Genomic DNA, 23695 nt, shown 5'->3' with positions numbered 1-23695 from the left:
GTCGTGGAATACTTGGGGCGAATGAATTCGTGGCAGAAGTGCAGAATCAATATTGATATTGAACACCATGCGAGGTACCACGGAATGAGAAGCGTGTCGCTGTCGTCCATCCTAACGGTTTTAGCAATGGCGAAGGGTCGAAGAAGCAAGAGTTAACGTGGAAACGTTGTGGGGTAGAGCATCTTTATCAAACCTTTATTTCTGTCGACTAGCACCGCATTTCGCGGTGATTGTAGCCCACTGGGGGAAATACTGACGCGCACGAGATGCACCATGTGGATTGGAAAAGAAAAAGACACTCATGAGATTTTTGACCTTGAATTAGAACAAGGTCACCAACTAAAGGTCTCGATAACAGATGATCATGTGAATCAGGGGCTACTTCTTGGTTCCATACGCCACACCTCCTCGTCGTACGGACGCTCAAGTAATCCAACGAGCAACGTAGATACTCAACCGGAGCATTCTCTACTTTACACACATTGGAACCATTGTTATACACTACAAGCATTTGTTACACATAGAGAACTATGTACCAGAAAGCGGCTTCGAGACTAAAGGATAAATCAGTACAAAAGGAAACCTGTCGTAAAAGTAGCAATGAGATATAGATATAAAGAGCTCGAGACAAATGTCCGCAACATTAAGTCATGAGAAGTGAGATACGATCACTCCTTCTTCTAAAGATTCAGTGAGCCTCGATGTCTTGAGAAGAGCGGCCAGATACCTACCGTCCTGGATGCAGGCTTCCTCGACGACACAGACTTTCTTGGGGAACCCGTCTTGGAGGCGGGTTTAGCCCTTGCTGCCGACGTCGCTTTCGCGCTCATGCTCTTCGAGGCAGGTTTGGCCTTCGCCTTGGGCGATGCTGGTTTCTTGGTCCCCGTCACAGACTATGTGTCCGTTAGAACACGTATGTCTAATCCACTAACAAAGCTATAGCTACCTGCTTCGCAGAGGCCTTCTTCGCGGAGCTGATCTTCTTCGTGGGTGCCGCCGTCTTCTTGGCTGCTGCCACCTTCTTACTGGTCGCAATCCTCTTGGAAGGCGCTGGGACAGTCTTCTTCGTCACTGCAAGTTTCTTAGTAACTGCGGTGGATTTCTTGACCAACGGCTTCTTGGTCACTGCAACCTTCTTAGCCGGCGAGCTGCGGGTCTTCTTGGATGTGGCCTTGACGCGCGCCGTTTTAGGAGATGCCCTCTTGACAGGGGCAGCTTTCACAGGAAGGGGTTTGGCCTTGGTGGGAGCAGGCTTCTTAACGACCGGTTTGGCGTTCTATGTAAGATTAGTATATGAGGACAACGCTCATAATGTCGAGCAGAGCAACACACACCTCTTTAGCAGCATCCGAGCGGATCTTGGGAGGTAATTTGACTTTCCCGGAGGGACCTGCAGCTGAGGTGAGCGCCGTGCCACCCACCTGGCCCGAGGATTACTCACCCTTGGGCAGCACGAATGTCCCTTTCTCGCTGCCAGTGGTGATAGCACGGTTGAGCTGGCTGGCAGCAGCAGCGTTGAGATCAATCTTGTACTTTGACTCCACGAACTGAACACGATGTTACTGGAGTGAGCGTCTACATATGGTGAGATAGCTCACCTTCTTAATCGTAGGCCTCGAGACACCGCCTCGGGCGTCCTCTGGGTGCGCAGCAATGCATTCCTATTGATGGTGACAGATGAGCAGATTAGGGACAATTCTGGGGCAGGGGGACGGATGGAGGGACATACCTTGATCATATCTACCCATGATGGATGGGCAGCGGCATGCGATTTGCTGGCCACGGCCACGGTCTTAGAGGCGGGCTTGGAGGCAGATTTCTTGGTTGTTGCAGCTGGCATGATGTGGTCGAAGCTGCGGTGGCGATATGGACTTGGTATATTCTGAGGTGTGGTTGAGGGGAGAGGAAAGAGGGGACTCTTCGACCTGGCTCGGGACCCCAAAACGCCACTTGCCTCAGTATGTCTGGATCACGTGATCTATAGGTGCACGGACTCCTTCTGGTTGACGGACATAGCGCGGAAGGTTGGCAGCGATGTTGACTTGGGGATCAAAACGAAGACACGGTGCGCGTGCATGTCCATCAGATATGATACCCACTGTAAAGCCAAACCACTTACCTCAAAGCCGATGGCCAGTTTTATACACTCTCTGAGTTCACCGTTGACTCGATAGACCATCGGAGATCAGAGCTGACTACGTCCAGCGGCAAATATTGCATCGCAATGATACGCGACTTGATGGTGGCGATATCTGGACAATCTGGTAGAGAGAACGTTGTAGTTGAGGAAAGAGAGTGGAGAAAGATTTAGGCGCTCGGAGGTGCGCGCTTACCGTTCACTGTCAGGAGCAACTTCAAGTTGCAACTCAGTCGCCGTCTTGTCGAATCGACCTGTAGAACTGCAATAATTCGCGTTTTCAAAGAGTTGAACGTGTTCTGATTCGTATCACATTTAAATTGGGAGGAATAGCCTGTTACGAGCGGGGTCCACGCGTTACCCAGCGTAAGGATATCACCGCGGGAGAAAGCTGACCTCAAACGCCCAAGCATCAGAATCGCTTCTTGTCAGAGCCCACCACCTCACCAAACGCACCGTCGGACGAGACAGCGACCAAGCCATCGACGCCGCCGCCCACACCAGCGACCAAGCCACAATGGCATCCAATATCTCTGACTACCTCATTACAGACGACCTCACCATCCTTCTCGGCCTTATTGGTGCAACAGTCTTCTTGCTACGGAATCTCTACAAACCGCAGCCCCTTGTGCATCCCATATTGCTGGGGAGGCAGAGTGATGTCGCGAGAGTTCGCAATCCCAACGAAAGTGCTGTCTACAGAAACTATGGAACAGGCCTTATGGGAAGGGTACGTCCGTGCTAGCTTCTCTCAACGATTACTGCATTGCTGACTCCCTCGTAGTTCCCCTTGAGACCAGCAAAGGATGTACAAACAACGGCGGACTTCGTAAAGATTGACTCGGACGCACCACGGACGTTGTGGTCAACAAAAGTATTGGATCCCACCAGTTGAGCCGGACGTCAGCTTATTTGACTAAATAGATCACAAATTCCCGTCTTCAAGAGCGCATTTCTGCGTTCGGCACCGGCCTCATTCGTTTAGCTGGTCTTCAACCGAACGAGTCCAACGTCCTCCTTGGTCTCAACGATGGACTTGGTAAGTGGTTCTCCGAATCTCAGCATACCGCGAACTCAACATGTACTCATTCCCAATTGCAGAATTCCTCATCACAGACCTGGCGCTCGCGTCCTACTCCATCCGCTCACTTACCCTCTCTTCATTGACGCTGATGTCGCCAGTGTTGGAAGCGCACCCGCTTTCTGTTATCATCACCCACGCGGAGTTCGTTTCTCACATCTTGGAGCTTATTTATGATGCGGACGGGCAGCAGCAATACACCATTATCGTCGTCGGCGAGCCTACCTCCAAAACTCTTGCCAGCGTATCAAGCAAGGTCAAGGTACTTCTGTGGTCGGACGTAGAGAGGGATGGGACGCGTGCGGACAAAGCCTTCGCCCCTCAGCCTAGTACGTATACCTCCATTGCGTACGCAGGGCCGAACTGACGGATGCGTTACACAGAGCCCAGTGATGTATATACCACTTCATTCTTTGCCACTAAGGACGGCCAAGTACACGGTGCCGAACTCACTCACGAGAACTTCACCGCTGGCGTTGCAGCCGTCAGAGCACTCCTCCCTCTTTCGAACACAATTTCTCCTCTAGACACCATCGTTTCCTCACACTCACTCAGCACCGCATACGGAAGGGCAATCGCATACACTGCCATCTACGAGGGTACTAGCTTTGCCACCCTCGACAGCTCCAAAATATACGTAGAGGAAGATGGTAATATACAACACATTTTCTGTGTTGAACCTTATCACTAACTACATGTCATCAGCCCACTTCTCCAAGGACGTTAAGGATGTCCGCTCAGCAATGAGGTTCCCCATCCCCCCGCCAACTATCCTATTCATCAACCCCGACCACCTAAAGTCACTCACCTCATCCATCCTGGGCGTAGCCAAGAAGTCATGGCTTCTCTTCTCCATTGCATGGCGCCACAAGATCGCTGGTCTGACGGAGGGCTTCGTCACTAAAGACAGCCTTTGGGACAGACTCCTCTTCGACACAGCTAGAGCTCGGGTTGTCGACGAATGTGCTGGCTCGTTGAGAGGCATCGTAGTCGCTGGAGGTAATTTCCCCTTGACACCAGATATCGTCTAAAGAAGCTTACGAGTCGAAATCATAATAGGTCGTTTAGATGCTTCAGAGCTGCCATCTGCGCGCATCGCACTGTCCATCCCAATAGTCAACGCCTACGTACATCCAGCCGTCACCGCGCCAGTCCTTGCTTCCCACCCACTAGATCTTCAAGAGTTCCCCGACACCGCAGACAAGTCAGCCCACGTCGGCCCACCCAGCATTAATCTAGAGACAAAACTGACCGGGGTGGATGACGCATCTGTCGAGGCCGGTGGCGATCCCGTTGGTCTGTTGCTTGTTCGAGGCCCACCCGTAGGCAAAGTTGTTGGGCTGTCATCAGAGGCACCGAAGTTGGAAGAAGACTGGATTGCAACAGGAGAGCAGGCGAGGGTGCAGACCAACGGATCTTTCAAAATATTGTCGTAGATCTGTCAATTGTCAATATGGCTATCTTATAATATTATCGCGAAGATCTGACCTGCCGTTCCTTTCGTGCTCTCTCAAAGTGCGAGTGTAGCCGCAAATAAAATGAATCTAGATTGTTGGACCGCACGTATGTTACAGCCATCCTTTGTTGTACACTAAAGCAAAGTAACAGTAAGAAATAAGAGCCATTCTTGTAACGGATCACCACTATAACATCGCCAGGTATTTTTGATCGAAAGAGTGTATGCGTGAAGGGGAGGAGAGGCATATACATTTGCAAAGCACGCTGGTGGGGTATCAAAGAGAGAACGACAATCCACAAACTCAAAGTGCAGACTTGAAAGAAAAAGACGGATACATAGATGGTGAAGATGAGGTTGCAACGAATGGCACTGGAAGTGTATAGCATGGCAGAAGCGATAAAAAGGAGCGACAGTCATGAGTATTCGTTATCAGGGTGAAGAGTCTTTTACGCATGATATCCTCCCATGTTGGGATTCTGTTGGTAGGGCTGGTACATATATGCCTGATACATGTGGGGAGGGACCGTCTGAGGAGCCATGCCTCCATAAGCAGGCTGGCCCATATTGAGAACCCCAGGTGCCATGTTCGGAGATTGGTTACCATAAGGAACTGCGTTTTGGGGTACAGAGTTGTTGGGAGTCAATCCGCCGTTACGGCGGACGCTTCCTCGTGGACTGTTGGTTTCAGCAGAGAAAGGGTTGAATTGCTCGGCCGGAGAGTAAGAGGGTTGTAAATTGGGAGTACGACGGGTGTTCTGGTTGTAGCCGGGGTCGACTTGCAACTGAGGGGGACCAGCCTGGGGGTTCTGACCACCCATTTGCAAAGCTGCCATCATAGAAGCGAGGCCTTGATCGTTGGACGGGTATCCCTGAGGTAGACCGGGCACGCCATAGTTGGCTGGATTGTTGCCCTTCGTCTTGCCACTTTGCGGTGCATTGTTCGGGTATGTCTGCTGGAAGTTGGGGACGGGCAAACCGACCTCCTCAATCAAACGGCGATAGGCTTGAGTAGCGATGACCTTGAGCTCGATGAGCACTCGCTTGGTGGCGTCTATGTATTTAATCTTCTCATTGGGGTCAAGGAAAGGGCTGGTCAAGATCTTGTGAACGACAGCCACGCCGTTAACTTGATCCCCGAGTACGTCGGTGAGAACGTGGTCTCCGGGTGATGAGAAAAGTGCCTCAACGACTTGTCTCGAAGCATCTGGTTCAATCTTCTGGTTCACGATACGAAGAACAGTCAACGACGCGAGCTTGTGCGTGCACAGGTGAGACAAGTGCGGCGTGAAGCGAGGGGCCAGCAAGTTGTATCGAGATGGGAATCCGGAAGTATCCAACAGCCAGGTGAGTAGCAGCGCGCCGTTGGGATTCGTGGCCAAAGGGATGGAGTTGAGGATCACGGCGACAGCAGTTCGGCGTTGTTGGCTTAGAGTGATATGGGGACTCTCGAGACAGGCACGCATACTGCGTGCTCCGAATCGCCCTTGCGCCACCTCCCACATACGATCGACGATCGCATCGAAAATGAAGTCGTTGGCAGGGGCTCCGAAGCGGAGGCAACACCTAATCATTTATCCGTTGACACGAAGTCATCCCGAAGAAATGAAAAGTACGCACTGGACAACGTAGTTCCCGAACTGATCGAGCAACAAGGGAGGAGCGTAAGGTCGCAAGTGCTGGCTAACCAGGGCAACTTCGTCGGGAGACTGGACACACTCAATGATCTTCTGCGCAGCCCACGTCCCATTCTTGTGGATCCCGATCATAGCAAGGTGAGGGCAAAGCCTCTCCAACATGGCAAATCGAGGGACAGGCGAGCACTTCTCAAATAGTTTCTGGACAACCTGCAGACGCACATACCATCGATATTGGGTCCAAGGCGCGAGCGTGTAAGGGAACGTACCGTGTTTCCAAGCCAATCGGAGGCAAGATCCACGATCTCACTATCCAGGAATTCGTTGGCGGTTTGATCAATATCCTCCAAGGTCATCGTTCCCGAGTCGAGACGCTTCCTCAAGTCACGAAGCTTCGCAGCATCCCAACGTCTGGCGTGCGTACGCTCAGACACCAGAGGAATTGAAGTGTAGTACATGGTAGGAGGGCGGAAATCTTCAAGTCATCAGCGTATCACTCAGCTTGATTTGACGCTTTCACTAACCTGCCAGTGCCTGTACTTCAATCTCTGTATCCGCAGTCCCAGCACACAACTCCCTCATGATCATCTGCTGCTCAGTGAGCGCGGGAATCCATCCGGCAGGCTTGGTACCATCGTTAGCGAATGAGCTCGCGTGGTTGCCAGAAGCGATCATGCTCAGCAGCAAATTCGAACGGTAATTCTCGACGGCACCGCCTAACACTTGCTGGTCAGAAGGAATGGTCGAAGCACCCTTGATGCTACGAAGAGCGTGGATAGTTGCGCCGACACTCAAGTTGCCAACGCCTTGAACTGGTGCATTGGCAGTCTCGTCAGGTGAACCGGTACCTTCCTGTCCGTTCTTGACTGGAACCTTGGCAAAGCCAATTCGGATGGCTCCAACGTCACTTCCCAGTACATCTCGCCCGTTAAGGGCTTTCCTAGCTCTTACGGCATCATCGAGGCGTTCGAAGTTGACTGCGGAAGTTCTCAACACGAAGCCAAATGTGTGAAGGTAAAAAGCTTACTGAAACCACAGTTCTTGTGAGTAAGGACCCTAGCCGATTCGATTGGGCCATAAGGGCTGAAGACGCTTAGGATGGTCGCAGGAGTGGTAGTGGAAGGAATGGAGCCAATCCACAGCGCCCTAGTGGGAGTAGACTGTAGCTGAGCTTCCATGCCTGCAGCTGCCGAGTTATTAGCAGCCTGCTTCGCCGCACCAGTGGCAGAATTAGTCGAGTTGGAAGCGTTCGATCCTTTTGCAGGCGCAACTGGAGCACTGTCCGCTTTCCCGAACCCAATGCGCACGGTTTGACCATTCGGCATTCCGATGAAACCACCCAAACGGTTCAACACGTCCTCTTTAGCGCGAATCGCATCGGCTTGATCAACGAAGTTGACGAAACCGCATTCCTGAACGGTGTTGGTTACTTTGCATCTAAAGACATGAGAGAAACAAATACCTTCTCGGGGAGAAGTCGAAGACTTTCGATGGCACCGTAGGGAGCAAAGACATGGATCAACTGTTCGCTCGTGACCGAACTGTCTAAATTTCCAATCCACAGCGAGCGGGTAGGCGTCTGGGTCTGGCTGGACGCTTGCTCAGACTTCGGGGATAGGGATCGGTTGCCACCGCCAGGTGCGGCGAGATAGGCATTGGCGCCACGGTTGGCCGTGGTATCACCGTTCGGAAAGTGAACAGAAGCGGTCTGGCCGGTGCGAGGCATGGAAAGTTTGTCGTTCTTCAGAATGCCCGCAGGATTGGGACTAACGGAGCCCATGGAAGAGCCTGCATTCAGTTCATTGACATAGCTGAACTGGGGTTCAACAGTGACGGTGGCACGACGCTGCATCGTCCGAACAGGGTCTTCTAGAGCACTTATTGTTGTGGCGCGCTGTCTCATGCCAATGCTGGGCGGCAACTGATCCGTTGCTTGATATCCTCGCGAGACAAACGAGGGCGAGTAAGTAGCTTCGACATTGCTAGTTTCGTACGAGTTGATCCTCTGCCGCGCATACTGTTCTTCATAGTTCTCGAAGTATTCCTCTTCCTCGTCTGCAGCTGGCGTTGACAACAACGACCCAGTGCCTGTCGTTCTTGTTCGGTACGGGTTGGAAACGGTGCTAGCACGAAGACGCGAAGGGTTGGCGAGATTGCCTGCGATAGCGGCCTGTGCTTGGTTGCGCAGCTCGCTGAGAGTCGCAGCGGGAGGAGGCAGACGATGGTGACTTTCGTCCAACCCCAAGTAGTCTAACGTATGGACATCGAAATCATCGGCAGCTGAATCAGCGGAGGTAACCGAGCGAAGTTCATCCAAGTACGTGAGCCCCGATGGATTGCCGTTAGGTAACCACGAGGACGAGAAAATGGAAGGGCCAAAAGCGTTGGACAGACCACCGGACGGTAAAGTGAGAGAGCCGGATCTCAGACGACTGTTACGTTCGGTGGTCACAGTGCTGGATGCAACGGATGCGACGTGACGGAGCGAGGGACGAGCTGGTGCAGGCAGAGTAGCTGTGGTAGCAGCAGCGGAAATCTGCCTGGATTGTTCTATTAAGGAATCTGTGGACCCGGGGGTACTTCCTAAAGTACTTGACGCCGCCGCAAATCGTTGCGCGGCAAGTTGTACATTGGAGGGTAAGGTCCCTGCCCTTGCCCTTCTAAATCCCGGGGGGTAATTAGTAGGGGATAGAGTCGAGCCATCCCCCGGTGTCGTGACAGAAGGGGTCGTGTCGTTAGAAGGGGCTTCTCCAGATGCAAGGGCTCTAAGCGCAGGAGGCCTGTATCTCGCCCCCAACCTCTCCTCGGCCTGGATCTCCCTAGCCCTGTGTCCGGTGTGGATTCAGTACGACAAGTCCCTTGAGTCGGGCGCCACGAGCACGCACCTTTTCGCATACGCAGCTGAAGGAGCTGGCGGAGGAGTCTTCCCAGAGGAAACCCTCGAATAGGAGCCGTTACTATCAGTGGCCGATAAAGACATTATACTATTTTGATGAAGAAGTATTAGTGATTACGAATTTGAAGCGCGGACGTCTTGCGCGCAATACAGGCGGTAGATGGAACAGCAATTAGGTCGATAAAGCCTCGTCGCGAGTAAGTAAATGCTGGACTTGGCGATGGTCGTAAAAAGCTGGCTATCGAATGGTCGAAGAGCCAAATTTTGAAGGGCAAATGAGTCGCCCACGACTACTAGAGTAGGATTGCCGCCAAAGAAATAAGAGTAAAGGTAGAATGGTGGGATTGAGGAAAGAGAATTCGACACCCAAATCAAGCCGTGTCTTTTGCTCTCACATCAATTCAAACTCCGACAGTCGGCCTTCTCTGTGCCTTGCAAATAAGCGCCGAGTCCATTCATGTTTGTGAGAGACTCTTCCCTTTCATTTCTTTGTATTCTTGTCGACAATTCATTAGGCTTGTGTGCTCACTTTTGGCCCATATGCCAGTGCTAGGCCAGAAACTCTACCCCAAACCATCACCCTCGCATGATGGCAAATCAAATTCTTCACGTCTCGCCAGGGTTGCAGGGAGCACAATACAAATGCAGTACCTCCCCGAACTCTTTGACATCGAAGGCTTGAACGAACGTTCAATTTACCTCATCGAGGGCACCTCTGCCGACCCTTTGAATGGTCAATTATCGATTCTCGAGCTCATAAGCCACGCCTCGACTCCGAGTCGCGCATGCACCCAACATCTATCACATCACAAACGCCGGTCAAACAGATGCGCTATTTGAGTTTGCCATTGTACCAATCCATACGCTACAGCCACCCCCTAACTACCCATCATTTGCATCAAGCACAATGGAGTTCCTGTCTCCGAGCCGAAGACAGGCTCAACTTGGATGGGAACAATGACAAGTATAGCAACACGGTACACGGAAGTTTACACGCACACGGAGTAAAGTTTTGATTCCGTGTTCGTAAATTGAACGTTTCATATTCATGATTGACTTCAATCGATATCATAGAGATCGGATGCAAGCATATAGAGACGGAATTTGCATTTGCGTTATATAGGTCTTATGGTATTTGCACTAAAATGAGTAGATCATAACAAAAGCAGGAGATCAGCGCGAAGTAAAGCCCATGTGGACAAGGAAAAACAATAGCCGCATCGTGATGGTATATTCTCATCATGGTATAGGTAGTCTAGAAAACGAAGAGAAAGGTCGGCCAGCTCTCGACAAAAGTGATCAAAGCTGGCCGTAGGCACATGGTTTCATTGCCAAAAGGCTAGGCTATCGACATATAACGAGCTGTAGCATTATAGGAAGCCTAATAGGTCGTCATCGTGACTGAGCTGAGGGGAAGAACGTTATACACTGTGACACTGATACAGAATTCTATCATATCTTGAAAACCACCAAAAGAATTGCACAAATCGAAGGCGAAAAATCAGAAAGGAAGCGCTCTGAAGGGCATAATAATAAGTTTCATAAAGGGAACAATGAGCAATGAGTCAAGCTTTGCATTAGTCCATCAAAAGGGCAGGTGAATTTACGACAATGCCTTGGTCGAACGCCTCCGTGATCTGGTCTGTGTTTTGGAGGAAAGAGCGTCTGCGACCCGCTTTGAGCGCCGAAGGGGTTGATTGGAGTTCTCTGGCACTACTTGCGGAGCAAGGGGGGTCTTGACGAGGAGAGGGACATGAGCCGCTTGGTGGGGCACTTCTTCAAACCCGTGTTCAACAGGGACCAACTTCGTGATCTGGCAAGGAGGTTGGGTAACAAGTTCCGTGGCGTATTTAGGCTCAGAAATGGCTTCTTCACGTTCGAGAACATGAGCTGGCTCCACCTCCACTGGAGGGGCATCCTGCTCCCAGTCGGGGTTCGCACATATCGCCTGGAAAATCTCTTGCTCCGATGGGCTGAGCTGGGTATCCTCAACCGCCTGGTCCGCCGGGTAGAAATCTCTGCTTCCACGGGGTGCCCAAGACAACGAAGGGCCTAACGTGATTGCCTCATAGGTGTTATGATGATGATGATGATGATGCAGAACATCCCATCCTTGCTGCTGTTCGGCTATTGATGATACCATGGTAGATTGAAAGTGGGGCCCAAACTGCTGCAGCAAACGCCCAGGCGTGCTTGATCGGTGAAAGTCTTGCAGCGCAGTCGGGAAGCGCTCAAAGAGCACGTCGGACAAGAAAATATCCAGAAGACCCTGGAGAGATGCGCGCTCCGTGGAAGACAAGTTCGACGTCGAAGCTATGCACGACTCGAGGTATGACTGCGCCACGAGTAGAGGGACCCACGTCCCTGAGACGGCGGCGGAGCCCTTAGTCACTTGCACAGCCGCAGATGTAGACGGAATGCTCGAACCGATGTACGCAGCTACAGGCGAGATATTGACGAAGTCAGTGTCGATCCTCCGCAGCAGACGCCGGCTTCCGATCACTGTCTGATACACTGAGATACCTGTAGCAGGAACAATGAGATCCTGAAGAACATTATATGGATTTACGCACCTTCAACTTGGGTGGCACTGACAATCGGTGTGCAAGGCTGACACGTGTGTACCACGACTACGTCCGGGGGTGCTGACTCAAGGGAAGAGGCAAAGGAAGGTGCACCGGTAGCAGAAGGGGTGATCCGTAGCGCCGCAGGCGAAACAGCCGTCGGGGAGCTCATCGACATGGACTGGATGAGGGAAGCGAGAGTTGCCAAAGTGGGTGACTGTGCATCATTAAGGAATGAGGTCGCCGAAGGGTCGGCAAAAGTATGCGAGGGCATCTCCAGCCGTAGAGCCTGCGGTGCAGGTGACTGAGGCTGAGGTGATGACATATGACGCGTCTCCTCTTCCGCCGTAATGGTCCGGGGAGGATGTGAAGGACTGTCTGATATGCTCGAGCCTTCCGAGGATAGCGGGGAGTAGTTGGCAAGAAGATTCTCGAAGTCGTGGTCCTCTTCTTTGATCGCTGGCGAAAAGACTGGCGGCGAATCTTCCTCCCACGGAACAGGTTCCCAATTCCAAGGCGGTAGATCAGTAGGCTCCACTTTCACCGGGTTGCTAGACGTCGCAGTGTGAAGGTGATGCCCATCTGACGTATTGAATGTATAGTCGTCCCACGCGTCCAACATACTCTGAACATCGCGCGGCTCTTGCTTCACTGTTACAGCGACCTCGGCGAAGTCCGAATGAGACGCAGGAGCCGATGGTGAGCGGGGGCCTGGACTCTCCCAGAGTGTCTCGCCATCACCCTCGCTATCAACTTCATGATCCCAGTCATCAGACATGAAAGGTCGTGAGCGTGTCATAGCAATTGAAAAATCTTTTTCGTCATCCGAGTCTGGAGGTGGCGAGCCTATACTGTAGGGAACTGAGGTGGCACGACAACGTGGGGTGCCTGATGTCTGTGGCATGTCGGAATAATATGGGTACGAGGAAAACGTGTCGAGGCTGGGTGTGTAGGAAGGGATCGAAATAGACCGTCTTGGATACGGTGGCAACGCCCATAGATCATCTTCCTGGGGGGTGTTCTCTTCCTCATCGGACGAGGAGTCATCCGACATAGAGTCATCGGAGTCAAGATTGTGTGCAGTGTGGCGGGGCTCGGAGGATGAAGTCGGCATCAGCATTGGCTTTAACCGCAGTGTTAACTTCACTTTGGGCGGGCGCTGAGCATCATCCGGCGAAGTATCCGATTCATCATCGCCTCCGCCAAGTCTCGTACGGAGATGCCTCTTCCGCTTCTGCCCACACTGCTGTTGCTCATCGCTTGCATGTCGCGGCTTCTTGGGCTCGGGCTTGCCGCGATCGACGTAGTCGCATAGCCTGATTCCAGCACGCGCGAAAGGGCAGGGAGCGCCGGTGGCCCTGCTCAGATACCACACAACCGTGCCGCGTCTAAAATTAGTAACTTTGTTCCCCGGGCCTGACGCGCACTGAGCGCCTCCGGAACGAGAATGGAGAGCTGGAAGCAGGTCGTCGTCTGATGCGGTGCCAGAAAGAGTATGTTTAAGGAGAAGCGGCGTGTCTTGCTGGGCCTCGCAGCGCTGCATGTGCGATCGAATGTATGTCGTGATTGCCTGGTTGGCTGCGGACACGCTTTACGTCCATTAATAAGACAAAGGATAATGACTCGAGAGGAAAATGAACATACGTTTGGCAAACCAGACCAAACTTTGGGGTCATGTCCGCGAGATCTTTGATTGTGAGGGCGCGGTTGTCCTAGACACGAACTCGCCTCAAGATTAATTGCAACGCAGAGAACGACGAGGACGTACGACAGACATGAATGACCGCCCAATGGCCAAGAAGACCCTGCTATTGGCGTCGTCGGGATGAAGGACTATATGCGGGGGTGGAAACGTAATAATTGCATGATCGTTGCTGTAGGCGGTGGCGGTGGAGGAAGTATTCGAGGCGGCGGGCGCTGGGGCGGGAGGGCTTGGAGACTGTCTGTGACGATGAGCAGGCTTTATGTCGACGTTGTTGCTGGTCCGTGTTGCATATTGGTGCTGAGATTTTGCGGGTTGCATGAAACGAGAAGATGGAGTTGAGGAGGAAGCAAGGGGCAAAGGAGCAGCCACTGGTTTAGTTCTTTTGTGACTTTCTCAGCACAGGGTCCCTAATCAAATCGCGGTCGGCGATCTCCACCATATCACAAATGCTCCATAAAAGGCGATTTCTGCATTCTCCTTGTCACACGTGTTTATCATTGGCGTCACTCAATCTCACACTCCATCGAACAAATAATTAGGGCAGGCTCTATATTTGTCACGTGCGACCACCGTATCATACAATATGGATCCGCGGGCCGCGCCGGCGGTAGCTCGCTTCGAAGTGCTAGGGCAAGGATTCAGTGTATATTCCTAGACTAGGTAGATGGCTAGCTATTACTTGCGTAGAATCTATGAGCGCTAGGAGGGCGCATATGAGTTCTCATCAATATGCACCCAGTGCGTACACCGTAAGCTCAGAGAATTAGGCGCGCGCCACGTCAGCAAGTCTCGAGTTGATGGAAGTTGAACAACCTTCGCCAAATTACGGTCTTAGATCATCAAATCTCTACCAAAAGTGCTGCTTTCTTGGCGCAAACCAACTACGGCAAGCAAAATCCACACTTCCCATGATTCAGAATTGTGGAAAAGAGGCCAGTTCAGTCAGAAAAAAACACGACCGAGCCTCCAAAGTACGCAGAATTTGTTTGGCCTTATTTGCACGGGCCTTGAACCCTTTAGAGCATGATTGCTCGCTACGCTCGCAACAATACACAAAATACAAGCAATAATAATGATATCACAGAAAATGAAAGAGGCAGACGTCCCAGAGTCCCAGACGATGAATGGAAGACAGCGAAAAGGAAGCTCAGGCTACACTGACACTTTTTTGGTCGTCTTCTTCGCCGACGGAGCCTATACCCAAGACAACAGGTCAACCCCATTCGCAAATCGAGTAGCGCTCAAGATTACCTTCTTCGTGGAGGCAACGGCCTTCTTCACAGCCTTGACAGGCGCTTTCTTAGCGGCAGACTTTGCCCTCGATGTGGTAGTTGTTCCGGTAACAGCCTGATGATATGCCCGTGATCAGATCAAGAAATACGGACTGACAACAAATGCCAAATATACCTTCTTCGCTGACCCACGCTTAGAAGCCACAGTGGTCTTCTTGGTGGTGGCTGTCTTAGTGGCAGACGCCTTCTTGGTTGCAGTGGCCTTCGCAGCCGAAGGCTTCTTGGCGGCGGCGGTCGACTTGCTAGCTGATTTGGCAGTAGTGGTCTTCGCAGCTGGCTTGGAGGCGACTTTGGGAGCAGCCTTCGCCGCAACGGGTTTGGCGGGAGCTGCTTTGGTAGCAGCGGGCTTGGTAGTGGTAGATGGTTTCTTGACCTTGGAAGGTGGCTTAGCGTTCTAAACAACAAACATCAGCGCTATGTCACAAACATAACACGAAGCAGACTCTACCTCTTTGGCGGCGGCAACGGCGGCGGCCTTTGCCTCCGGGGCAAGCTTAACCTTGCCGGAGGGACCCTTAGGTAACTTGAAGATTTCCTTATCAGCGCCGGCGGTGATGGCACGATTGAGGTGCGAAAGGTTGGAAGCGTTCATCTCAATCTTATATTGTTCCTCAGCAAACTAATAATAATGAACGTATTAGCATCCCACGCCCTCAAAGATGGCATTGATCATAACATACCTTCTTGATGGTGCTGCGTGAGACACCTTGACGCGCCTCATCAGGATGGGCGATGATACATTCCTTGAAGAAAATATACTATCAGTGAAGGAGTTCGCCTACTGATGACGTGAAACTTACGGCGATGATGTCCTTCCATGCGGGGTGAGTAGCAGCGGATGTGGTGGTCTTGGCGGCAGCGGATGTCTTGGGCTTAGATGCTGTCTTAGCAGCAGCAGAGGCCTTCTTCGTGGTAGTTGCAGACTTCTTGGCAGCGGCAGCGACCCTCTTAGACGAGGGTTTGGTTGCGGTCTTCGACGCGGGTTTCTTGGACCGAGTGGAGGCGGGCTTCGCAGCGGGCGAGGGAGACGCCTCAGGGGACGGCGATGTAATGGCGGAAGACATTCTTGATTGTATAACGACGAGAATGGTTGGTGATGAGAAAGGGTGCTGAAAGCGTTCACTTGAAGTGAGGAGGTCTTGAGGCGGGGGGAGCTGGTGGGGAGAGGCAGAGTTGGGAAAGCTCGACTGTTGTGTGTATGGTTGTATTATAAGGGGTCGCGTCTCGCGCATCACGTGAGCTTGTTTGGACCAACACGACGCGACGCAAATCAACAAAACGAAATCCTTCACAGCCACCGCCACAGGGACGCGGGCAGATAGGATTCACCGACCGACGATTAGATTAACGTATATTTACTGCGATGATTAGATAGTTGCTATGACTCACTGAGCGTCACTTTTGTTGGCGGTGAGCAGAATAACGCAACAAAACTAGTCTATGGTACATACTGCTCGTTTCAGGTCGCGGGCACTCTCAAATAGCTCGGACGTTAGCACATGTAAGAAATCTCAAAGAACCGCCTCATATTCGACGGAGACGAGCAAATTGTAGCCTTTCTACCATCCTCAATGTCAATAACTACACCAAAGGCGTACATAAATCCCTGGGCATGCGACAAGACGATAATCCATCTACAATTGGACTAATTGAATGGACAATAGTCTAGTATGGGAAGGCCTTAGGCACATACTAGTCCGTTCGTTGACAATCAATTCAACGTCTCTTATGCACATACGGTCAATGTCTGCGTAACGACCACTTCCGACGTCGGTGTGGCCTGCAACAGAATAGATGTGAATTCACATTGAAGATGTCTAAACCCCGGTGCCCTACCTTAGGGAGTGTGTACGTGACGGTCGTAGGCCAGCATCCCCAAGTCTCGGTATAGGTTACTCCAGACGACGACGGCGGGGGTATCTATTAGCAGGCCGTTAGCTTAAGCCACTCATATCACGACGATGGATTGAACGTACCGCGTTCGAAACGGCGAATAGACACGGCAACACGAAGGAGACCCAGTAGTACTTCATTGCGATGCAATGGTAGTCGTAGAATGGGACAACGAAGATTGTCCGTTCACAATCAGGGCATATATATACCTTCGGCGTATCCTCTAACGCGTGAATCATAATTCCATGCGACTCGCTACGCAGTTGAGAGGAGGACAAGAGTCCCAGAGAGCGAGTAACCTGCTGCCAAGACGCGAAATCAAGGCACGAGTGCGTCGTATAGGTGGGCGTACTGGTGCCACCTAATGTCCGTATTCCGAGCAAGGCCCTTTCTCGGTGAGTTTGTATTGAACGTAACTTGAGCGGGACGGGGGCAACACACCGTCGTGTAGTCGCGAAATGAATGGCCATCAGGCACGGTCTGGGTTGTACCTAGGATATGCATAGACAGCATGCTGGCGAGGCAACGATAGTAGCCGGTTAATGAGGTGACTTGAAGTCGTTAGAAGGAATGATAGCCTCAGCGTCGCGTGCAATGACCAAATGAAGATCAAACCATGGTCACCGTGCATGACTTGACGATGGCGACCGCCAAGCCGGTCACCAATGGCCTTGACCAGGTCCGAGATATCATTGAAAGGCTGCAAGCTCCCATCACCGACCTGCCAACGCTCCTGGCATTGCTCTGCGCGCCCCTTGCTGCGCTTGGACTGTTACCGCCGCGATTCAGAGACCACAACCAAAACCCGTTACCAGACGGCGCCTTCAAGTTAGGCCGACACATACCGTCCATCCAAGAGGCCATCTTGTTGAAGATCGTGCCGACATGGGAGCAGGAGCTTCGGGAGAACGACGTGCTGCTGCTCGCCGATCAACACTTCTGCCCGGATTCGTTCTGGTGCGCGACCGATGAAGCGGGAGACATCGCTCTGCTTGCATACTCCACGCTATTGTCGACGCCGTTGACCGTTTATTCGCTTCGTCTCCTGAGTCGCTTGACGAGAGAGTATCCCATTGATCGTCTGTTTCAAGCAGTGTTCACGCGCAAAGGTTCCACATCGGCGTTGTCCCCACACGAATATCAGAAAAGGTCGATTCAATGGGAGGACTGTGTGCAGAACATCGTCTCAGTTCCTGCAAAAGTCGCCAATGCAGCCCTAGCGAACAAGATCGCAATACCAGAGCTTTTGGAGCATGGGGCGTACTTCAATAACCTTTGCATTCGATACGAACAGTTGATATGCTCGCTCTCGACCGCGCCGCTAAACAATGGTGAGTAGTAAAATATCCCTGATGCTGGTGCAGGACTGATGAATTGCAGATATTGTGTCTTCAGTAGCATATTTACTTGGCAAGCTAGTAAACGTTGGTGTGTTTCCGCCAACGCGTCCCACATCGCGGTCACAACCCTCGTTCTTCCTCTCCACCCTCTCTTCGATCCGGGGTAACCTCAGAGCTTTGAATGGCGCCCAATATGCCAGCCTCTGGCACGAAATCCTCGACCAACTGCCTTCAATCTCCACCACACAATCTATCCTAACATCCTTGTTTTCCTCCTTATCCATTGGCTTTGATTCCGATCCAGGCGTTGGCCCGAATGCACGCGTCAAGGCGGAAGCCTCGCTACTTCTGGATGTCGTTGGCCATCTTGGGGAAGCTCGCGGCGAGCTATGGGACTCTATCACGTCGATTACACTAAACCGTGGATGGACTGAATGGCACGCTCGAATCTTAGTATGTTGGGTGGCTGGCGCTCAATCTGACAACGCCGACGATGCTAGTGAGCTCCATCTCGCTTTCTAAAGCTGTTGGTGTAACTAACAGCATTGCATAGCCATTGGAGCCTGGCTCAGTACCATTGTAGACGTCTGGTCATCCCCGGATCACATCAAATACTCTCTTCTATCCCAACACCAATGCAAGCACAAATTTCCCTGGTATAAACTAGCATAGAATAACATTTCATTAGATCTGACCAGTTTACTCCTCTTCGCTATATCTTACCTGCCTCCATCGTCCCCACATTTGTCTTCTATCGGCCTCTCACCAACCTTTATTTCGGGAGTAGGTACCTACATCAGTCACAACGATCAGGGCGTTCGTCTCTGTGGCATGCTGGCTGCCGAAGTCGTTGCTCACCGCACAGGACGCGAGCTTGCTTTCGGGGATTGGGACGGCGACAGCCCAGGAAAGGCGTGGGCCAGAAACCTACGGCAGAAACTACAGTTCCGAGACATTGATGCCCTCCTGGATGAAGATGACGTAGACATCGACGTGCCTACCCCCGCTGAACAAGCTCAGCTCCAGGCAACAGAAGGACACCCGACTCAGAAGCCAACCATTGTCCTAGCCACCGAGTCTGGTTATGATTCGGATGACTCACTTGTTGGTTATCAATCCGAGGCATCGTCTCGGTCTGCTTCACCCACGCCTTCTGCGCTCGCTGAAATAGAGAAAGAGCCAACGTTGAACGTCGGAGTGAAGAAGGTCGCACGGCCTGTATACCTCGCTCAACTCGGTGAACTCCTGCGGAGTCAGGCTGGGACTCAAGGCAAAGACGACCCACACCACGCAGACAAAATCGAGATGGCCCTGAATTGTGCTGAAGAGCTTATCAGGAGGAAACGGAACTACGGGACAGAGCTAGGCAAGTCGTAGATCCGCAGCTATCTTCTTCCCCGTATATTGATGATGAGGATGCAGAAGAAAACGCCGTGAACCTCGTCTACGCTTTAGTCACCCTTCAAGACAACTACGATCTAGATAACTTTGAGAGTAAGCGACAAGCTGCTCTCAATGCTCTGGTTAGCTGCTGTCCTCGGAAGGCTGCTCCGTATGTTCTCAACGGCTCTATGTCTATCATTTGCTCATAGCCGTTTCTCACATTAGTTGCATTATCGAACAATTTTTCGTAAACCAGTACTCCATAAGCCAACGGTATGTCATGCTGAATGCGATCGCTATCGGCGCACGAGAATTAGCCTCGCTCCCAGTACCTCCTTCCGCTTCAAGCGTTCCAGCAGACCGGCCTTCGTTTCCTAGTAAACTCCTCCCCGCTCATCTGCACACTAAGTACCTTACCGCCGGGGATACCAACCAAATTCAGCAAATCACGGATAACCTGAGCCGGGTCGCGATTGACAAAACCAAGTCAGACGATGGTGACAAAGTTCCAGGAATCGCTCGTGAGAGGCGGCTACGAATCAACCAGTCTTCTAAAATCACTGCTGTCGAACCCTTAAAGAAAAACAATCAGTTCCCTTGGCAGAATGCGCCGCCGGTCAAGAATACGACATTTACGGAAGTCGCGGCGGAATACTTCATCATTCCCTTCCTAAACAGATTCTGGGTATTCATTCGAGACGAACAGACCCGCGAAGAACGTACTGCACACCTCAGCGGGCGAGCACGATACCACGGGGCAGGCACCGGTCTCATACTCAATCCAATTGTGCTTTCGCATTTCTTGAGTACCATGACCGTGTTGGTGCACGCAGCACAGAATGCGCCAGAATGGCTCGCCATCATTGCTCCCGAAGCTCTGGAATTTGCATTAACGGTGGGCACTCGGCCGATATCCCTCCCCGACGATGATGACGAGCACAGCATTGTAACCGGTCAATCACCAGAAGAGTCTGCAAGAAACAAGGAGGCGTCAGTCCTGAGTGCCAGCCTGGAGTTGGCTTTGATCGTATTGGATGGAGCTAAGGAGGTCGATGACGGACGGTCACTGGGATTGGAGCACACTGCGTTGCTCATGGGCACTGGGGAATGGGCGGGAACATTATTCGCACGTCTTGAGTCAGGCAGGAAGGCAGAAGGTGGGGGCGGGGTCCAAGATATAAAGTTGCGACGGGCTGCAGCTGGAGTGTTGCTCAAGGTGGATGAAATTACGTCGAAGTGGCGTAGGTCTATGATAGATTCTGCTAATATATAGCCAGAAGTGAAGTAGGATACTAGTCACTCCCCGACCGGGGCACTATAAGAATGAAAACGGCCACTGGCAAATTATGAGCTACGTTATACGTAGTATGCATTGAAACTGATGTCCAAGTATACAAGCCTCCACGAGTGAACATATCCCGAGCTGAGCTAGTTGTGATACTGAAATAAATAGGAACGAGCTAATGAAACCACACCGTTCTCCGTCAAGAGCAGCCTACGAAGGAATCAGATCCTAGCCTTGATGAGAATTAAATCAAACCATGATACCTGGTTTGACTACCCAATACTTCTTCTCTCTACATCTCTCTGCAACCTCCCTGACTTTCACCTCGATTGAATTCTTCCTCACATTTTGAGAACGCAGTTCTTTAAAGATCTCCTCGACGAGATAAGTAACGGTAGGCGCATGTAAGGAATCAATCTTAGACAGCAGAAACGGCAGATGAACATCGGGAAACGGTGTCTTTGGTTTGTGTGCCGCCGACGCCGTCCGCTTGACTGTCGGAACAGAGGGAAGTGGGGGTGGTGGCATTGAGGTCGCAATTGCCGAAATATCGGAAGCGGTAGGGATCTCGGTCCTACTCGCAGCTTTCGTTGCCGAAGACTTGTCTCCCCCACATGTTGATACGAATGTGAAAGGATCAACGGGGAATGGGCAATCTAGACATTCAAACGATCATCTTCAGTTCATTAACAATAACAAGGTCGACAACGACTTACCATTGAACAATTGGATGCGGTAAGGCTTCAGGATGTCCGATTCACAATGGCCAATTGTGTCTTCCCAGCAAGGCCCTTTACAGAAAGGTACGAGTGGAACAACAACTTTGCGTTTCTTGGTCAGCTTCTTCTTGGCCGGCTCCTCTACTGCTTTCCGCTTCGGAGGAGGTGCTGGCATGGGAACATCCAAGACAAAAGGGTCGTCAACGTCCGGAGGTACACCTTGGTCTTCATCTTCATCCTCGACCAACCAACTCTCAAGGTCAGAATCGGCCTCGCTATCGTCGTCCTCTTCGGCATCGTCATTCACATCATCGGCATCATTGGCGTTTTCATCTTCCCACTCTTCCCCGCTGTCGTTACTGTAGTCAAGGATAGCCATGTCTCGGACAAGGGGAGTACGGGGTCCAATAAGACGAGAGCTCCGAGTCCATGTACCGAAATAACCAGGTCGCAAGTCATCCGTGAAGATAAAGACCTTGGCAGGGAATAGCTTGCGGTCTCGCAGTTTCGCAAGGATGGAGCGGACCATCACGTCGTCTCCTGCTACTTCAGCTTCCGTAAGTTGATGCATGACATCGCGAACAGTCAAGGGATGGAAAGTTTTGTATTGAAGACTTGGCCGCCGGCGAAGTGGAAGACTTGATGTTGATGAAGTCAATGTTTGTATGACATTGTCAAGGCGTGCTGTGAGAGACAACGTGTAAGAGTGGCAATAGACGGAGACAAAATTCTAACCTTGTGTAGTCATAGATGCAAGGTGTGGTATGGGTTCGTCTACGTCCATAGGCAATTCCGCCACGGCTAGAAAAGGGGTGGAGATATCCTCGTCGTCTGATAATACGATAACGCCGGGGGTGGGGGGAGGTTTTCGTTGCTTCCCATTCTTGCGCCTGAACCAGTTGATTCGAGCCATTGTTGCGTCTTTCTTTACGACGAAAGGCTTGAAAGTGCGTTCAAAGTCTGTCTGCGGGGCCGGGGCGGGTTCAATTCGTTTCGACGTAGATGCGGCTGCATTCCTGGGTTTCGAGAAAAAGTTTGCCATAATAGATCGCGATCGGTGTTGCGCCTCCTTCTCCTTCTTCTCTCGCTCCTCCTTGGCTAATTTCTTCTCCATTCGCATTTTCTCCTAGAACAGAATTAGCAGAGGGTGGGTCCGGACGTCATAGTACCAACTTTAGCGGCCTTCTCTGGATCTTCTAGCACCGTCTTCTTTTCAGGACTCTGCTTTTTTGCCGGCTACAAGGCGACGTTGGAATATATTCACTAAATGGAAGGAACAACACACTTTGTCGTTTTCTTCTCCACCTGCCTTGCCCTTGTCATTTGGCTTCTCAGGTTTAACATCGTCCTGGGTGAGGTCAACGATACTCGTCGTCGATCCATTACCTTCCGAAAGCGAAACTTTCCAAGGTTTTTGAGGAATGATAGAACGTTGTTCGTCTAATGACAAGGCTTCGAATGTAGCTAAGAGGAACTCTTTCGCCTGTCAAGGTTATGGATCACTGACCAATCGTAAGAGCATTTCTCGACTGACCTGAATTCGATCAGCTTTTCTGGACTCAGCTTTCTCCTGCATAGTCTTCGGGAGCCAATCTTTGAACTCATCCTTGACTTCCCATCTCCATGCGCATGCAGTAGAAGGTAATTTAGCATCCGGAGAGCCATCAAGGCCGTAATTGACGCGGACGAGGGTAGACTTGATTGCAGCCTCAATTATTGGGGCGGGAACCATAGTTGCTTGTGGTGATCCATCATCGTCATCTTGAGCAGGTGAAATCTCTTTCGAGATATATCTGGCCAGTGCTCCTATTGCTTTATCACTGAAGGAGGATCAATGGCCTACCTATGGGGTCTTGTGCATCGAGAACGTACCTCTCATGGGCCAACTTCGCAATTAGAGGCATATGTTCCTGAGGAAACGTGGTAAACATCGGCTCCTTCTTCTCCATCAACTGCTCCAGATATTCTCTGAATTTCACGATTGCTATCCCAGAATAAACCTGTTGCCCGGGTCTACACAATTGCAGACGCACCTTGCATAGTCTCGGAATTCTTCTCAAATGAGATCGGTTTCTGCCGGAAAATCACTTTGCCATTCTTGAGCTCTGCAATGCTCGATGTACCAGGCTTTCCTGCTGTTCCGTGTCATCCAGCATGTCGCGTCACATCATGCTCCAGGCTTACCATGAGCTACCGCGTCGTCCCGAGCTATGGTGCATGGACTTAGAATTCCACGATCATACATTCAGCATCATACGCACATTTGTTGATATTTGAGGATGACATGGCCGTTAAAGGACCTTTCAT

General features: G+C 51.4%; 6 protein-coding genes across 6 annotated transcripts; 2 read left to right on the top strand and 4 right to left on the bottom strand.

The window, feature by feature from the left end:
- Nucleotides 1–668: 668 nt before the first annotated feature.
- On the bottom strand, nucleotides 669–1840 carry PC9H_001138 (uncharacterized protein; the record flags this gene model as incomplete). The annotated part of the gene is made up of 7 exons (XM_036770789.1): nucleotides 669–680; nucleotides 732–893; nucleotides 947–1276; nucleotides 1335–1390; nucleotides 1442–1547; nucleotides 1599–1661; nucleotides 1730–1840. 7 exons carry the CDS (start codon nucleotides 1838–1840, stop codon nucleotides 669–671), a joined length of 840 nt encoding a protein of 279 aa, XP_036636634.1.
- Nucleotides 1841–2654: 814 nt separating this feature from the next.
- On the top strand, nucleotides 2655–4654 carry PC9H_001137 (uncharacterized protein; the record flags this gene model as incomplete). Its single annotated transcript, XM_036770788.1, has 7 exons — nucleotides 2655–2867; nucleotides 2922–3011; nucleotides 3062–3176; nucleotides 3239–3547; nucleotides 3602–3868; nucleotides 3924–4217; nucleotides 4278–4654. 7 exons carry the CDS (start codon nucleotides 2655–2657, stop codon nucleotides 4652–4654), a joined length of 1665 nt encoding a protein of 554 aa, XP_036636633.1.
- Nucleotides 4655–5123: 469 nt separating this feature from the next.
- PC9H_001136 (uncharacterized protein) lies at nucleotides 5124–9291 on the bottom strand (the record flags this gene model as incomplete). Its single annotated transcript, XM_036770787.1, has 7 exons — nucleotides 5124–6240; nucleotides 6295–6521; nucleotides 6581–6786; nucleotides 6836–7288; nucleotides 7339–7723; nucleotides 7774–9136; nucleotides 9197–9291. 7 exons carry the CDS (start codon nucleotides 9289–9291, stop codon nucleotides 5124–5126), a joined length of 3846 nt encoding a protein of 1281 aa, XP_036636632.1.
- Nucleotides 9292–10810: 1519 nt separating this feature from the next.
- On the bottom strand, nucleotides 10811–16801 carry PC9H_001135 (uncharacterized protein; the record flags this gene model as incomplete). Its single annotated transcript, XM_036770786.1, has 13 exons — nucleotides 10811–11730; nucleotides 11781–13360; nucleotides 13416–13483; nucleotides 13540–13855; nucleotides 14639–14670; nucleotides 14728–14823; nucleotides 14884–15162; nucleotides 15217–15387; nucleotides 15449–15511; nucleotides 15569–15955; nucleotides 16507–16548; nucleotides 16605–16688; nucleotides 16745–16801. The coding sequence occupies 13 exons, from the start codon at nucleotides 16799–16801 to the stop codon at nucleotides 10811–10813; spliced, it is 4095 nt and encodes a 1364-aa protein (XP_036636631.1).
- A 500-nt stretch (nucleotides 16802–17301) lies between these two features.
- Nucleotides 17302–20657, top strand: TEL2 (telomere binding protein; the record flags this gene model as incomplete). The annotated part of the gene is made up of 6 exons (XM_036770785.1): nucleotides 17302–17992; nucleotides 18042–18500; nucleotides 18555–18638; nucleotides 18690–19367; nucleotides 19424–19553; nucleotides 19610–20657. 6 exons carry the CDS (start codon nucleotides 17302–17304, stop codon nucleotides 20655–20657), a joined length of 3090 nt encoding a protein of 1029 aa, XP_036636630.1.
- A 261-nt stretch (nucleotides 20658–20918) lies between these two features.
- On the bottom strand, nucleotides 20919–23674 carry PC9H_001133 (uncharacterized protein; the record flags this gene model as incomplete). Its single annotated transcript, XM_036770784.1, has 10 exons — nucleotides 20919–21325; nucleotides 21386–22072; nucleotides 22124–22514; nucleotides 22562–22624; nucleotides 22674–22871; nucleotides 22923–23208; nucleotides 23261–23372; nucleotides 23422–23520; nucleotides 23573–23596; nucleotides 23650–23674. 10 exons carry the CDS (start codon nucleotides 23672–23674, stop codon nucleotides 20919–20921), a joined length of 2292 nt encoding a protein of 763 aa, XP_036636629.1.
- Nucleotides 23675–23695: the final 21 nt, after the last annotated feature.

The sequence above is a fragment of the Pleurotus ostreatus genome (genome assembly GCF_014466165.1).
Source record: "Pleurotus ostreatus strain PC9 chromosome Unknown scaffold_1, whole genome shotgun sequence".
Classification (NCBI taxonomy): Eukaryota; Fungi; Basidiomycota; class Agaricomycetes; order Agaricales; family Pleurotaceae; genus Pleurotus; species Pleurotus ostreatus.
This window is presented reverse-complemented; position numbering and strand designations above follow the sequence as displayed.